A 14,307-nucleotide genomic window follows, 5' to 3' on the forward strand; every position below is an offset into this window, starting at 1 on the left:
TAATGTACCGTGAAGTTACCCCACTTACTATCCTATTTTTATATTGTACTTCTGCATAGGAGGATTTCTTAGACCTAACGGTGGCAGTGAAAGGGGTTGCTGGCTTGGAGGAGGCCCTGTGGAACATGTATGTAGAAGAAGAGTATTTTGAAAACGAGAACTTGTATCGGTGCGGAGCCTGTGATAAACTCGTCGAAGCCTCAAAGGTAACGCTTTGGAGATTCTGAGTGTTCAGTTGGCTAACAGTTAGGAACTTTGTTTATGTTCCTGTGTCTTACCATTAACTCTGAAATAAAAGAGTTTGTATCTTTACCATTCATGATGCCTAACGAGGATGCTAAAATCTGACTTGTTTTTAAGCCTCAGCAACAATGTAAGAAAAAAGTTAATGTGACTCATTTCTTGACTTAAATATTATTGCAGCCTTTAATCTAGGCAATGGTGAAAGGGGTGGCATGTAGTTTCCACACTTTGGGCATTTCAGAGGGTAGGCTAAAAGATAAGCTAAAGCATGAGGCAAAAATAGATCCATATAGTAGAGAAAAGCATTGACATTCTATGAAGAACCCAAATGGGAGAGAGAAAATAACGAACTGTGTCTCTGCACATGGAAATGGAATCTGTTGATCCAAGTATTGCATCATTTCCCTGATGCTGAAGACATTCTTGCAGTGATAAATTAATACCTTAGTAGATGTTTTCAGTATGTTTCTGTAGTGCTAGAGCCTTCAAATGAGTAAGAATGTATTCATGCAAGGAGCCATCCAGCTCTTCTAACGTGCAAGACACTGGCTGTATTTTCACTGTGTATGCCTGTGTTGTTTCAATCTGCCAGTTTACTTTTGGAATCCCCGCCTCTCTCAATGAGCTTTTCAACTACTTACTGCATGCTAGACCAGGAAAGAGGAGAAGAAAAATCCAGGCACAGTGAAGCCTAAAAGTCATGTTCTCTTGGTCAGAAGATAGACTCAGAAATTCTTTTCTTTCCTGTTGAGGGAAGCCAGTGGGTTTGTATGTTGAGTTGTGCTGGTCTACCATAATTTCTAGCAAACAATTTACTACTGTGATCTGCCCCTGGCTATGGGTGAGAGCTCTCAGTTTTGAGGGCTTTTTGTTGGTTTTATTTTTATAAATGGCTTGTTAATCCAACTGCAGTGACCCTTTTCCTGTGCTGGGTTATTGGAGTTAATCAGCATCGAACAGAGAACTTTGACATTAAGCTTTTGCTGTTTATTGAGAATGTTCCCCAGGAGCTTAGGGATATCCAGACTGGAGTAGTCCTTTGGTCTGGTTCCCTGCCTTCACCCCAGGCACCTTGGAAAAGCTTCATGTGGTTGACAGTTGTCTACACTGGGACCCTCCAGAGGAATTGTGTATGTGACCCTGAATGCTTTGTTAAATGGTGACATGGCTAATAACATCGGTTGCTGTCTGGATAACAGCACAGCCTGGGCATCCTTGTGCTGACAGTTTGCCCCTGTTTGTGGGTTTATGACAGTTTGAACTGCTTTCCCTAATGTAATAATTGAATTTAAGACTTTCTATTTGTCTTCTCATTCATCCCTTTAGTTAGGGCCAGGGAATGGCAGCCCAGTGAGAGCTTTATGAGAGTTGTAGGTCTTTTTGAATTAATTTTCTGTAGCAGGATAAAGTGTTGGACTGATGATTGTCATTCAAGAATGGTATAGCGCTTAACAGAGGGGAAACCCACTGATTGCTTTCAGAACGTCTAATTAGTAAGCAAACTGAGAATTAGGGAAGACAATTTTAGAATGAAGACACTGGTCATGTCAGTTGGGTTCTAGCGAAGTTTTGTTGACCATAGCAAGGTGCAAATAGGGCTGTGTTATACCTGTGTGCTTACAAGTTCTTGTTGTCACCTTACAGTCTGCTAAACTGCGCAAGTTACCACCTTTTCTCACCATTTCTCTCCTGAGATTTAACTTTGACTTTGAGAAGTGTGAACGATACAAGGAAACAAGCTGCTATACGTTCCCCATCCAGATAAATCTGAGGCCTTTTTGTGAACAGGTTTGTAGTGTTACATTTTTTACAAAGTTTGTATATACTCAACAGAGAACTGCTGTCTCATGGGCAAATCGCCTTTTATTTTGCATTTCTAATTCCAAACTTTTGGAATTCCAATTTTGTAGATTCACAGATTCATAGAATGGTTTGGATTGGAAGGGACTCTAAAGATCATCTAGTTCCAAGCCCCCTAGCATTGGCAGGGACACCTTCCACTAGACCAGATTGCTCAAGGCTTCATACAGTCTGGCCTTAAACACCTCCAGGAAGGGGGCATTGACAACCTGTTCCAGTGTCTTACCACCCTTACTGTAAAGAATTTCTTCCTAATATCCAGTCTAAATCTGTCCTCATCAAGCTTCTATCCATTCCCTCTCATCCTATCACTACAAGCCCTTGTAAAAATCCTTTCCCAGCTTTCTTGTGGACCCTTTTCAAATACTGGAAGGCCGCTATAAGGTCTCCCCAGCACCTTCCTTTCTCCAGGCTGAACAGCCCCAGTCTTCTCAGCCTGTCCTCATAGGGGAGGTGCTCCAGCCCTCTGATCATCTTCATGGCCCTCTGGACCCACTCCAGCAGTTCAATGTCCTTGTTAAGCTGGGGGCACCAGAAGTAGATGCAGTACTCCAGGTGGGATTCCACAGGAGCAGAATAGAAGGGGAGAATCACTTCCCTTGTCCTGCTGGTCTCACTGCTTTTGATGCAGCCCAGGACGTGGCCTCCTGGGCTTCAAGTGCACGTTGCTGACTCCTGTTGATTTCCCCCCCCCCCCCCCAAAAGATCACCTTCTGAGTGGGAAATGCCTTGTAACTACTGCAAGGGTATAATAATAGCCTAAAACTTAATCTGACATTTGTTTGAAAGGAAGATTGTCGCCTGGAAATTGAACTTTATATTGTTATTGTCTGGTGATACCATGTATAAATTTAGCTATATATGTTTTATCTGCCTTTAGGTATTTAATTTTTCTTAGGACTCTGCATTCATATATATGTATTCTTGATGATAAGCTGAGTTGTAATAATACTTAATGCGAGTTTTTGATCCTTACAATATAGAAAGAAAATACTTAACAGAGGCACTGTTATTGAAAAAGGCTTTTTTTTTGTATTGAGATGTTGCGGTGCAAGTTGGAAATGTTTCAGTATTTGCATCTAAGGAAGCCTTTTTCAGTTGGTTTGTGTATGTCAACGCATTGCTTGTTTTTTCTTTAGCCTTTTAAGCAGGCTGAGCTGTTCTGTTATTTGCATAAATATTTGATTATTTTAAATTTGGGATTTCCGGTACTGTTCACAATCATGTTTCAAAGGTAGCTTAATAAGCCTGTGCCTTGGTCTGTGGTTTGTGTCAGTCTGTGCTTGTGTTCCCCAGTGCTGGAAAGCTCTTTCTGTCTGTGTGCATGGAAATGCATGCTGAGAAATATCTGAAGCTATGCTGATGCTTTACATTTGTCCTTGTGTGAAACAATTGCTGATATATATTATTGTTACTATTATTGTTTTTCTTTTTAAAGACTGAAATGGATGATTCAGAGTACATGTATGAGCTCTTCTCTGTTATTATACATAAAGGTGGCTGCTATGGAGGACACTATCATGTTTATATCAGAGATGTGGATGAATTAGGAAACTGGCAATTGCAAGTAAGTCCAAAAGGTTTTCTTCCTTGCTTGATATGTCTTGGTTTTCAGGAAAGTATTAAGAGCTAGTGGATGAAACGTACATCCAAACTAAGGAATGTTTTAGTGAGACATTTGGTCTCTTACCTCATTGAGAAGGCTAGTTTTCCACAGGATGCAGTGCTGTCAAGATTCTGATCTGCTGAACTCTCTCACATTGATGGGCTTGCTTCTTCTTTCCCAGATAAATTAATCTTTGTTCAAGACTAGCACAGTTGTTTTAGTGGATGACTCTGCTTGGCTGTTTGTAAATAATGCAAAAGCCTTTTCTGTTTAAAAACCGTGATAGTGGATATTCTGTATGACAGTATGCAGCCTGTGATGTGTGGCAGAGGCAACTTACCTGAACTTGCCTTACGTTTCTAATTATGGATGCTATTGTTAGTGCAGACTGTGATTGGAAACCACTTGTTTTGTGTGGAACAACAGTATTTGAGTTTCTTATATTTCTTTTACAGGAAGAAGAGGATAGGCTGATTGAAGATAAGGCTTTAAGAGATTCTGAAAATGGTGAAGAAGAAGAAGAAAATCCCTTGGCTGTGTTGAAAGGGATTTTATCAGAGGTATGGTATGTAAAGGGTTTATTGCTTTGATTTTGATGTTTAAAAAAACCTAGAAAAAGTGGTTACTGTATGCAAGAGTGGGCAGATTTAACTGTACAGAACTCTTCTGAACTTCTTGTGAAGCAGATAAATCCTGTAACTTAACCTAATTTATTACCAGTAGCGAGCTTTCATACAATAAAAAGTCATTTTGGAATATTTCTTAAGTTGCTTATAAGCAGATATTGCATTGATTTGTTAACCAGGATGTTACATTGGTTTATTAACAATCAGGAATGATTTAGGCACTAGAGAATTGCCTGCTTTGTGTTAATCCCTTGACTTTTGTGGCTTTCAGTATCCTACTTTTTAATTTCTCCATAGGAAGAATCTAAGCAAATTCCTGTGGATCAATTAGGGCAGAAACTATTGGAGAAAAAAGGAGTGTCCTGGAATAAGAAATACCGAAAACAACATGGAGCATTACGAAAGGTAATGCTCATGTATGTTAGTTTGGTTTTTGCTGTTAAGATAACTTTACATTTATGTTCCTGCTGAATACTCAGTAGGATGGAATTGAAAATACTGACACTTGGACTGGCTGGATAGAGTAAATGCAAGAGAGTTTTGTAAGGTAAATTAAATATAGGCTGGGGAGCACAGACAAGATTAGATTCTCAAGGGTTTGTCTGCCTGAAAGCTTGTATCCTTTTTTCCATCTATATGATTGGCTTATAAAATAATTAACCTTACCTGTTGAACTTTGTTTCACTTTTGTATGTGGGTGTTTCACTTTTATATGTGGGTGAAGTTGCAACAACTCTATTGCTGCTTGAACACAGAAGCACTGATGACAAAAGCACAGTGGTAACAGAAATGAAGTTTTTAAAATGTGTACCTCGTTTTGGTTGATTGTGTTTGTCCAGCTGGCTACTGTATTTTCTAACACTTTATAGAAAATACTTTAGCATGAGGAAAATTCTTGTTTCACTTTTTGTTTTTTAACAGCTAACAATGCCTTTTTAAATAACTGTTCTGAAATGTAGTCATTGAATCTGGGTATGAGTCTTTCACAGAGGTAGATGCTCTTCAGATATTGACAGGGAAGGGACTAAAAACAAGTTGTGAGCACCTCAGTGCTAATCATTTCAAAGTCTGAGTGCTATTGTGTTACCAAACCTGACTTTTCACAAGTGCAGGATCTGTATCCCAAGAGCACGTTGGTCAGTGCAGGACTACCCTCACTGAACTAACTGGAAGTAGTTTTGTACTTTTTGATGTATCGAATGAGCTTTTGATTATGCTTGAACCTGAAATTCAGATTTGGGAGGGAGTTTTTCTTTGTTTTGCTTCTTTTGTTTTGTTAAAGGATTGCGTGGTTTATTATAGCTTTGGGAGGGGTTGGTGTCCACCCCTGCCCCATTCTTCAAGAGCCACAATATTCTTCTGTGTAATTTGAACACCAAACTTGTTTAAAGTATCTGTGTGCGGCAAAAATGAAAGTAGAGAACAAAGCTGGGTGAAATGGAACAAGTAGGTTTTGTGTTATTGGGGTACTGTAGTAGGCAGCATTAATTTGGGCAAAGTACAACTCAACAACCAGAATTGAGCATAAGGGTCCTTATCTGGTAGATAACAGAAGGAAGCAATTGCACAGAGACTCTGGAGCAGAAATTAGCAATGGTCAGGGGCTAAAGTAGTTGGGATGGTACTGCATGTCTGAAAAGCAGAAGCTTTTAGATGGCCTGTAGAGATCACTCCCTTTTCAGCCTTTCCAGGGACGACAGAGATTATGTGCTTGTGAAACATTTTTAAAAACACTGAAGTGTCTTGAGCAATCCTTGAAATTCTGATGTTAGTCTGACTTCTTAGTGATGCATGTATGTTGAAAACAATTCTTTTGGAACTGCTTGCATGGTATCTTGAAGTTATATAAGAAACCGAGCCAGAAGCAGTATAAAAGGTCAGAGAAGGGGTGATAGGAAAATGACATTTTTCTGTCTAAACTGAGGAAATGCATGAGGAAGCATCATTAAAATCAAGTTTGAAGGGATGAGATTTGGGTATCAATTTCAGAATGGGTCAGGGAAAGAAGATAATGGAGGTTACTGTAATTAAAGTTAGGTATCTGCTTCATCTTGTCCTTATTTTCCTTTTAGTTTTTGCAGAATCACCCTCAGATATTTCACTTTAGTCCCGATGAAAACAAGGTTGGTCTGAAGGAAAAGCACAAGCTCCCATTGAAGTCACATTCTCAAGGCCAAGATCTCCTAAGCCCTCCTCAGAAGAATGATCTCCAGTGGAATTCAGAAAAAAGCCCTACCAGGCCAAGGGACAGTTCTGTTGGTTGCCATTGGTTTGATCTAAATGATTCCAAAGTCCAGCCAATCAAGGAGAAGGATATTGAGAAGCAATTTCAGGGTAAAGAGAGTGCCTACATGCTGTTTTATCGAAAATCTCAGTTAAAAAGACCACCTGAAGGTATACAAGGCTCATCTTGATATTCTGGGGGGAAGGAGGGCTTCATTGACAGTTCATGTTCTGGAGAGCAAAGGCAGTTGTGCATTTCTGTCTTTTGCAAGAGTTGAAGATACAGATCTCTTTTGAGTGCTCATTTGAAAAAAGGTTGACACATGCAGAGGTTACCTGTAAGGAGATAGTGAGCAGTGAATTGCCTGTAGCTGATACTAACTTCTTTTGTAGTAGGCTTCACAAACACTAACAGAACGTCTTCTGAAACAAATACAAGTTGTTGCTAACGGCATTCATGTATCAGTTTCCCCTAGGCAGAGATTAATGGGCAGTAGAAGCATTTGTTTGTTCTTTGTATCATCTTCCAGTTTAATTTTCTCTGTTATGAAATGATGCAACACCATTTCTCTGAATTGTCAATGATTACCATACTGTAATGTCTCATCTTGATCACTTTTCTTGTTTGCCAAAACATGTTCTAAGCAGCTGAGGCCAAACTAGCCTATATTATTTGTTGCAGCACGAGGAAATCCAAGGTACCAAATTCCTGAACACCTTCTGAATGAAATGAATGCTGCTAATACTGAGCTACAAAAAAAGAGGTATATCAATGTAACTGTATCTATCTCTTAAAGAGCATTCCTCATCTGCAGATCTCCAGAGTGATGTAAAAGGATTCAATGTCATAGAGGTTAATTGAGGACTACAACATGCATGTCTGGATTCTGCATTTTTCTAGTTCCCAGCCTCTCTGTTGATGGCAGAGCTAGGCATTCTACAGAATTCCAAGGGAAACTCAGTTTAAAATTGTTTTGGTGAGAATCAGTGCAATTCTGGAAGGAGAGTAGAATACATTATCTTAGTTATGTTTTTAGAAGGATTTCAGAATGACATACTTTACTGTGAAACAACAAATAAATGGTATCCTGTGTCAGACACACAGACAAAAGAGCTGGTGGTATTCAGGTTGGTCTAAACTTTTCCTTTTGTTGAAGAACACATGAACCTGATGATATGCCTAATTTGCAGTTAAGCTATCATGTAGGAGACACAAGTCCTGTGTGGTGTCCCTGATACCTCTGTACTGTGCCAGTGTTGTTCCTTTGTTTTTTTAACTGGGAATATTTCTGCTACATTTAGCAAATGGAACTGGATACAGATGTAGAGGAGAATGGCATGGCTGCATCTATCCTGACACAGTTTCCTTACATTTTCCTATTTTTCTGATTTTTTTTTTTTTTTTTTTTTCCAACTGATCTGGAACACAGCCTGAAAAAGCCTACAGTCTCCACATCCCTAAAGATGAGGTTTGCCCTTTAGAAAGGTAGAAGCAAGATGTATAAGCACACAGAATATACTGTTAGAGTGCTTAATGTGGAAGGTGTCTGTGCTAAGCTCTGTATTGCACATCCTATAAATCACCTTTGAATACATCTTTGCGCACCCCTTGATCTTGGAGGAGGGAATGTGACAGCGAATTTAGCCATGAGGGTATCAGTTACAGGACAACTGCACGGAAGCATCTCTGAGATTTGTTGGTGTTAATTTCATTAGTTTATTTTTGTGTTCTTCTTTCAAAGAGCGGAATGTGACTCAGCAAACAATGGCATAGATTTACATCTCCACTTGAGCTCATGTTACAAATTTCACAATGGGGCTTTGCATCCTTCCCTTACTTGGAAAGAAAGTGTTGTGGATTTGACTGTTGACAGAAGAAAAACACTAGGAGAACTTCGACAATCAGTTTTCCAGGTATTTGCTATATTAAATGAATTCAAATGCTACACTTGCACTTTTACAGATGTATTTATGCTGCAGTTTTTATTTTCAACAGCAAATACAGTTTTAGGAGACTAACAAATAGGTTTACACAGAAGGAAATACTGGTCTGTTCTCAAAATGTTGAAGAAGCTGTGAAATTAGTGAAACTAACTATGTAAAATTGAAAGGTCTCATAAGCTAATTATTTATATTTAGGTAGCACATGGATGACACTGAAGAATTTCAAGCTTCTTTTTAGCAGTTCAGTTTGTGACAGATTGGTCTTTTTTGTATTTTAATGGGTTAGCTGGAAATAATCAGGGTAGTTTAAGAAAAAGGAAACCTAGTTACAGGAAATATTTAGCTTAACTATCAAATGTGTTGTCTTTGCATTAGTATGTTAAAGGACTATGAGAAATGCTTTTTCACAGATACCTAAATAAAAGCTAGCTTAGTGTCAGGAAATGCTGTTTATTTTTCCTGTACCTCACAGCTTTTGGTTAGTGTCCAGTCAAAACTGTATTTTTGTCTGTTTGACTAGTGTGAAAGGCCAAGTCTTAAAGGCTTGACTGTTTCCTCCATTACTGACCTTGTTTATATAAATGGCTATGACTTGAGTGTCACCAAGAGAGCTTGGTAGCCAGGCTGTAACAGCTTCAGCAAACTGGTAATTTTAACTGATGTGTGTTATTGGTTGCTGCTGTTTTATATACTTTTATTCCCAATTAGATGCTGGAATCTTGGGAAGGAGACATGATTCTTAGTGTTGCCAAGCCTTTACCAGCAGGACTGCATCTTTACCATATACTTGATGGTAAGACTACTATGTGCAAGGTTTCCATGTTATTTAGATGTTGTATTTGCTGCAAGCTTTGAGGATTTTGTACATAAAACATCTTGGAAATGTGTATTGCTGTATGCTCTCCAAACTCAAGCTAACATCCAAGTCCACTGCTGTTAAGTTATTTAGGAGACTCTTGTTAGTGAAATGAGGGACTTTGAGACCTTTATATGTAATCTTTGTTGTGAAGTGCAGTAAGCCTGCAGATATTATTCAAGCCAGACAGATTTGTTGACAGAAATATACCAGTCTGTATTTTGACCTTGACTTGCTTATGAATGTTTGTTTTCATAGTATTTACCTAGTATGTAGAAAAGAGGACAGAAGAGAAAAGCCAGAGGGACATCAAAGGATATCTTCAGCTTAAGTCTAACCAAACAAGAGTATACCAATTTAGGAGTATATTAGTACTTTAAAATCAGAAGTTCTGTCTCCATCTTTGCGTTGTTACATAATTCTAGGTGTTCACTCTCAAAGCCTTTTCAAATGGTTTTCAATTTTGTAGTCTTTGTGCTCTGTTTTAGAAAACTAGACTGCTACCAGAACATAACCTGACTTTGATGTTGACATCAAAAGAGAGACACTCATAGCTGCTGTAAATATTCCTACAGATGCTAGTGCTTTTCTCTAAACAACCAGTGACTTTTAAAATATCTTAATCTGACTTAGAATAGGGAAGTAAAAGCAAAAGCAGCATAGGCATTAGTATTTCAAAGAGTGAGCTTGGAATGTATAGTATGTAACTCATTTCTTAGATGCAGTCTTTTTATTTTAAATCTGTTGATCACTGTGAAATATCATTTAGATAATCCTGACTCAAGCAGCTTTGCCAAGTGCTGAGCTGGGCCTCTGTTTGCAAGGGAAATGGAATGGAAGCCTTTGTACTTCACTTGATGAGAGTGCTGTAGGGATGTGAACCCACTTGTCTTGCCCTTGCTTAAATGAGTAAATCCCGACTTGCCCACCATAAAATGCTGATCACACAGCAGCTTTTGTAATGCTACACTTGAGGCAGAGTAGAATGTGCCACGTTATTTCAGTTTACCAACTGATCCTACTTCTCTGTTTTGCTGAGGGGGAGAACTTGATGATTTGCATATTTTTAGGAGATGAACTGATGCTGGATCACATTGGGCTGGCTGATGGAGCAGACATCTTCGTGTGGAATGGGAAAGAGGTAAAAGAACCAAATACCCTCTTAGTTTGTCAGTTCTGAAGAGATAAGACGCAGTCTCCATATATGTTTTTAGAAATGCCAATCTGTTCTGCAAAAAGCTGACATTAGCTTTAGGGATGGTGGCTCTTCAGCCTTAACTAGGATACTGTGCTTTTACAGGTTGTCACTATATCTTGAGTGATGTAAAAGTGCTGCTTGATAAAAGTGTAACTAGAATGATAGCAAGTAGAATGTGAGATGGTCAGGTTGATAGGTACCCATGGATGCCCAGTGCCAGTTACATTCGAGTGTATTCTGGAAACATCTGGTGGCTCTTGGAAGGAGATCAATTGATTGTAATGCAGTAATAAAACCTTATGCCCTGTAGTGAATCATTTCACCTAAAATTAAACTGATTTCTCTATATGGTCTCCCTGAAATACTGTGCTCCTTTTTAGTGTTGGATCTTCCTTTTTAATATTAAAACTTGTGCTTAACTTTCAAATGCTTGCCTCAGTGGTTATATGACACAAGATTTTATTCCATCTCTGTAATGTAACTTTTAAAATGTTTTTGTTGTAAGAATATGCATTTTCTTTTTGTTTCATCAAAGAAACTTCCCAAACACACAAGAAAACGTCTAGTAACAGAGTCAGCCTTGTCTTCAGCTGTACTTTTGGTATGGTCTTTGCTACTCCAGCTTTCTGCATGATTAATTTGTCTGTGGCAAGGAACTACATTCTTTGCCTAGGCTGAATCTTAGGCCCAATTTAAAAATGTAACATTTTTGATCTGCTTTGGTCACATTTTTGGATAGTTCTTTTAATATCTTGAGGAGCTAAATTCCTCTACTAATCTGATGGAAACAAAGTGTCCACTGGTTTTCCTGTTGCTGTTACCTATACATTTACAATACATGCAGACTTGGCATGGACCATAGCATTTTCTTTTCCCAGCAGCTTCGAATCACTCCAGTTCAGTAGGGGTTTGGTCAAAGGTGGTTTATTCGTACTGAGGAGAGGGTGTCTACCTTCTTGCCTCACTTTTGTTGACATTTATCACAGTCCGATCTTTTCTGTATTTAATCACTCCATAAATGTTGCATTTCTTACTTCAGGTTGGTGGGACGAAGGTAATGACCGGCCCTGATCACGAGCCTGTGGTCGTAAACGTTCTTCGGTTAGCAGAGTACAACGAAGGAGGGAAGGGTCAGCACTTCACAGAATCTCAGCACGTCTGTTCGTGCAGCACAACGCTGGGGGATCTGCGCAGGGCCCTAGCACCATCGGGAGGAATCGTCTTAAAGAACAGCTCAGGACCAGACAAAGAAGCCAAGAACTGGGAAGTTTTTCTTGAGGAGGATATGAAGGAAACAATCAAAAGTGTTGGTCTGACAGATGGATGCTCAGTGCTAATCTTAGACAGCCATGACCAGAGGTAACCATTTTGTTTAAAAGTATAATTAGTATAATTAAACAGAAAAGCAATTTAGACAAAATCTGTTTAGGTAAAATTATGCTAGCTATATATATATGTGTGTGTGTATATATATGTGTGTATATATATATATATATAATTTTAATGGTAACTTTGAGCTTTTTAATTCAAGTTAATATAACCTTGAAGTGCATGTGCAGTCACATCCTTTGATTTACACTTGTAAAAAAGGGAGAAACCCAACAAGAACTTGTGCACGGTGTGCTGGGATGTCTTTGACATAATCTGAATTTCTGAGGTTTGAGCTGTGCGATTCTCTGAGAGAAGCAGTATCAGTTCTCCTGAGTCTCCCAGTTGAATTCAAAGTTGCACAGGACAAATTCCGGGTCTCATTTTGCTTCCCAGAGCCCGGAGGTTAGGTTTCTGTTTTCAGAGATGTGTATACGCTTATTACATAAATTCTGACTTGCTAGTTGAAACTAAGGAAAAATTAAGATTAAATCAAGCAGTGGAAGGGCACTTCACTGGTTTTGTATTTATGTACAGTGGCAGAAAGAGAGAAAATCTCAAAGTTTGGTTGTGACCGCGTATGCTTTTATAGTATCTTTTCTGGAAACCTGAAATCTAGCTTGAGAAAATGACATAGATTCCAAAGTGCCTTTACATGCTCAAGTCCCATTAAAAGCCAGTTCCCAAAACATAATTTTGGTAAAAGAGTGCCTGGATGCTTCTTGAAGCCTCTTACTCTGTGACATGCCATCACTATCACTGACCTAGGTGTTACCAGTTTGAGAGCTTTGCTATGTAGTGATCTAGCCCAGACAATGTGTAGTTTTCCTGTCTTTGACTGTCTTTGCACTTGTCATTTTTACAGCTTTGTGAATGTGTCAAGTGGCAATTTAACTGCTTTTACCTATGACATCAGCTGGCTCCAAGTTAAAAACTTCTGCACAATGGACGGTGAAGAGAAGCATGTTAAAATCACTGCCACTATTGAAACAGTAAGAAGTGTGATTATTTGGAGATACAACACTGGGCCACTTAATGAGAAGTGGATTTAGCCTTGGGGCTGTTTTTTTTTCCTCTAATGAAATAATGTGTAACTTGGAGTTACCATTACTGGGATACTTGGACTGCTGTGTAATAAGACTGTAACGCAGGTGACTTAAACCAGTGTGGTCTACCAGAGAGGTGGTAGATGCCTCATCCCTGGAGACATAAACATCAGGCTGGACAGGGCTCTGAGCAACCTGATCTAATTGAAGGTGTCCCTGCTTACTGTAGGGAGTTGGACTAGATGACCTTTAAATGTCCCTTCCAACCCAAATCATTCCAATGAATGGTGTGAACCAGTTTTCATTTTAGACCATTCTGTAAATACATGTTTGAGGGTATGCTAGTGAAAAAAGATAAAAGAGGAAGTATTATTTATTTATTGTATATGAATTGAAGCTTGAGGATGTTAAATTTAGACTAGATATTAGGAAGAAATTCTTTACAGTGAGGTTGGTGACTGAGTGGAACAGGTTGCCCAGGGAGGTCATGGATGCCTCTTTGTTCAAGGTGTTCAAGGCCAGGTTGGATGAGGCCTTGAGAAATCTGGTCTAGTGGAAGATGTCCCTGCCCGTGGCAGGGTGATTGCAACTAGATGTTTAAGGTCCTTTCCAACCCAAACCATTCTATGAATCTATTAATTTCTTGCTTTCAAAATAAGAAAAAAATGCTAGTTTTCCCCAACAGGTGAGCTTTTCCTGTACCTGTCCTGCCTTTTAAATTGTTTCCTATTACACAAAGTAAGAAGTACTGCTTTGTTTTGCTCACAAAATTACTAGTTGTGAAATACTGATCTATAGATAAAGAATTAAACATCCCTTTTTTGTCTTTTTTTAATACTCTATTTAAGGGAAATTTCCATAAATGTATTATCTGTACATTTGTTATATATATTTGATATGATAATGTTAAGTACATGTTTTCTCAGTTGTGTATGGTGTAAACAGGAGTAAGTACATAACTAGGATTCTTTTCAAGTGAAGGCTGTCTTTTGTGGACTGACATTTGAACAGCAGGTGTGTTACCTGAATATTCTGCATTACAAGTGTTAATGTTGTTTTCCTTTAGGTGATGTCAGATATCAAAATGAAAGCAATACGTGAGCTTCACCTAGAAGAGGAACTAGGTAAGTGTTCAGCTGCCTTACTTTTAAATCTGACAATGTTAGAATTTACTGGTTAGATTCCAGTCCATCCAAAACATTGCTGTAAGGAGTGTTTTGTGTTTGTTGTTTTGTTTTCAGAGGATGCAAAGGACATAAAATCCATTTAATTCTGAATAAAATCATTATTTTTCCTAGCTTAAAAGAAAACCAGTATGTCTTGATTAAAGCAAGTTT

General features: G+C 38.6%; 1 protein-coding gene across 1 annotated transcript in view; it reads left to right on the plus strand.

Annotated features, from left to right (window-relative positions):
* The window catches only part of USP40 (ubiquitin specific peptidase 40), a 30,739-nt gene that overhangs the window by 4,066 nt on the left and 12,366 nt on the right, over window positions 1-14,307 (plus strand). The window contains exons 5-17 of the mRNA XM_054380989.1: window positions 60-206; window positions 1,888-2,031; window positions 3,542-3,670; window positions 4,165-4,269; window positions 4,633-4,740; window positions 6,408-6,729; window positions 7,241-7,322; window positions 8,301-8,472; window positions 9,211-9,295; window positions 10,429-10,499; window positions 11,596-11,915; window positions 12,790-12,916; window positions 14,037-14,094. Coding sequence (XP_054236964.1) covers window positions 60-206; window positions 1,888-2,031; window positions 3,542-3,670; window positions 4,165-4,269; window positions 4,633-4,740; window positions 6,408-6,729; window positions 7,241-7,322; window positions 8,301-8,472; window positions 9,211-9,295; window positions 10,429-10,499; window positions 11,596-11,915; window positions 12,790-12,916; window positions 14,037-14,094 — 1,870 coding nt within the window. The remainder of the gene's footprint in view (window positions 1-59; window positions 207-1,887; window positions 2,032-3,541; window positions 3,671-4,164; window positions 4,270-4,632; window positions 4,741-6,407; window positions 6,730-7,240; window positions 7,323-8,300; window positions 8,473-9,210; window positions 9,296-10,428; window positions 10,500-11,595; window positions 11,916-12,789; window positions 12,917-14,036; window positions 14,095-14,307) is intronic.

This window comes from Indicator indicator, chromosome 5, assembly GCF_027791375.1.
Source record: "Indicator indicator isolate 239-I01 chromosome 5, UM_Iind_1.1, whole genome shotgun sequence".
Taxonomy (NCBI): domain Eukaryota; kingdom Metazoa; phylum Chordata; class Aves; order Piciformes; family Indicatoridae; genus Indicator; species Indicator indicator.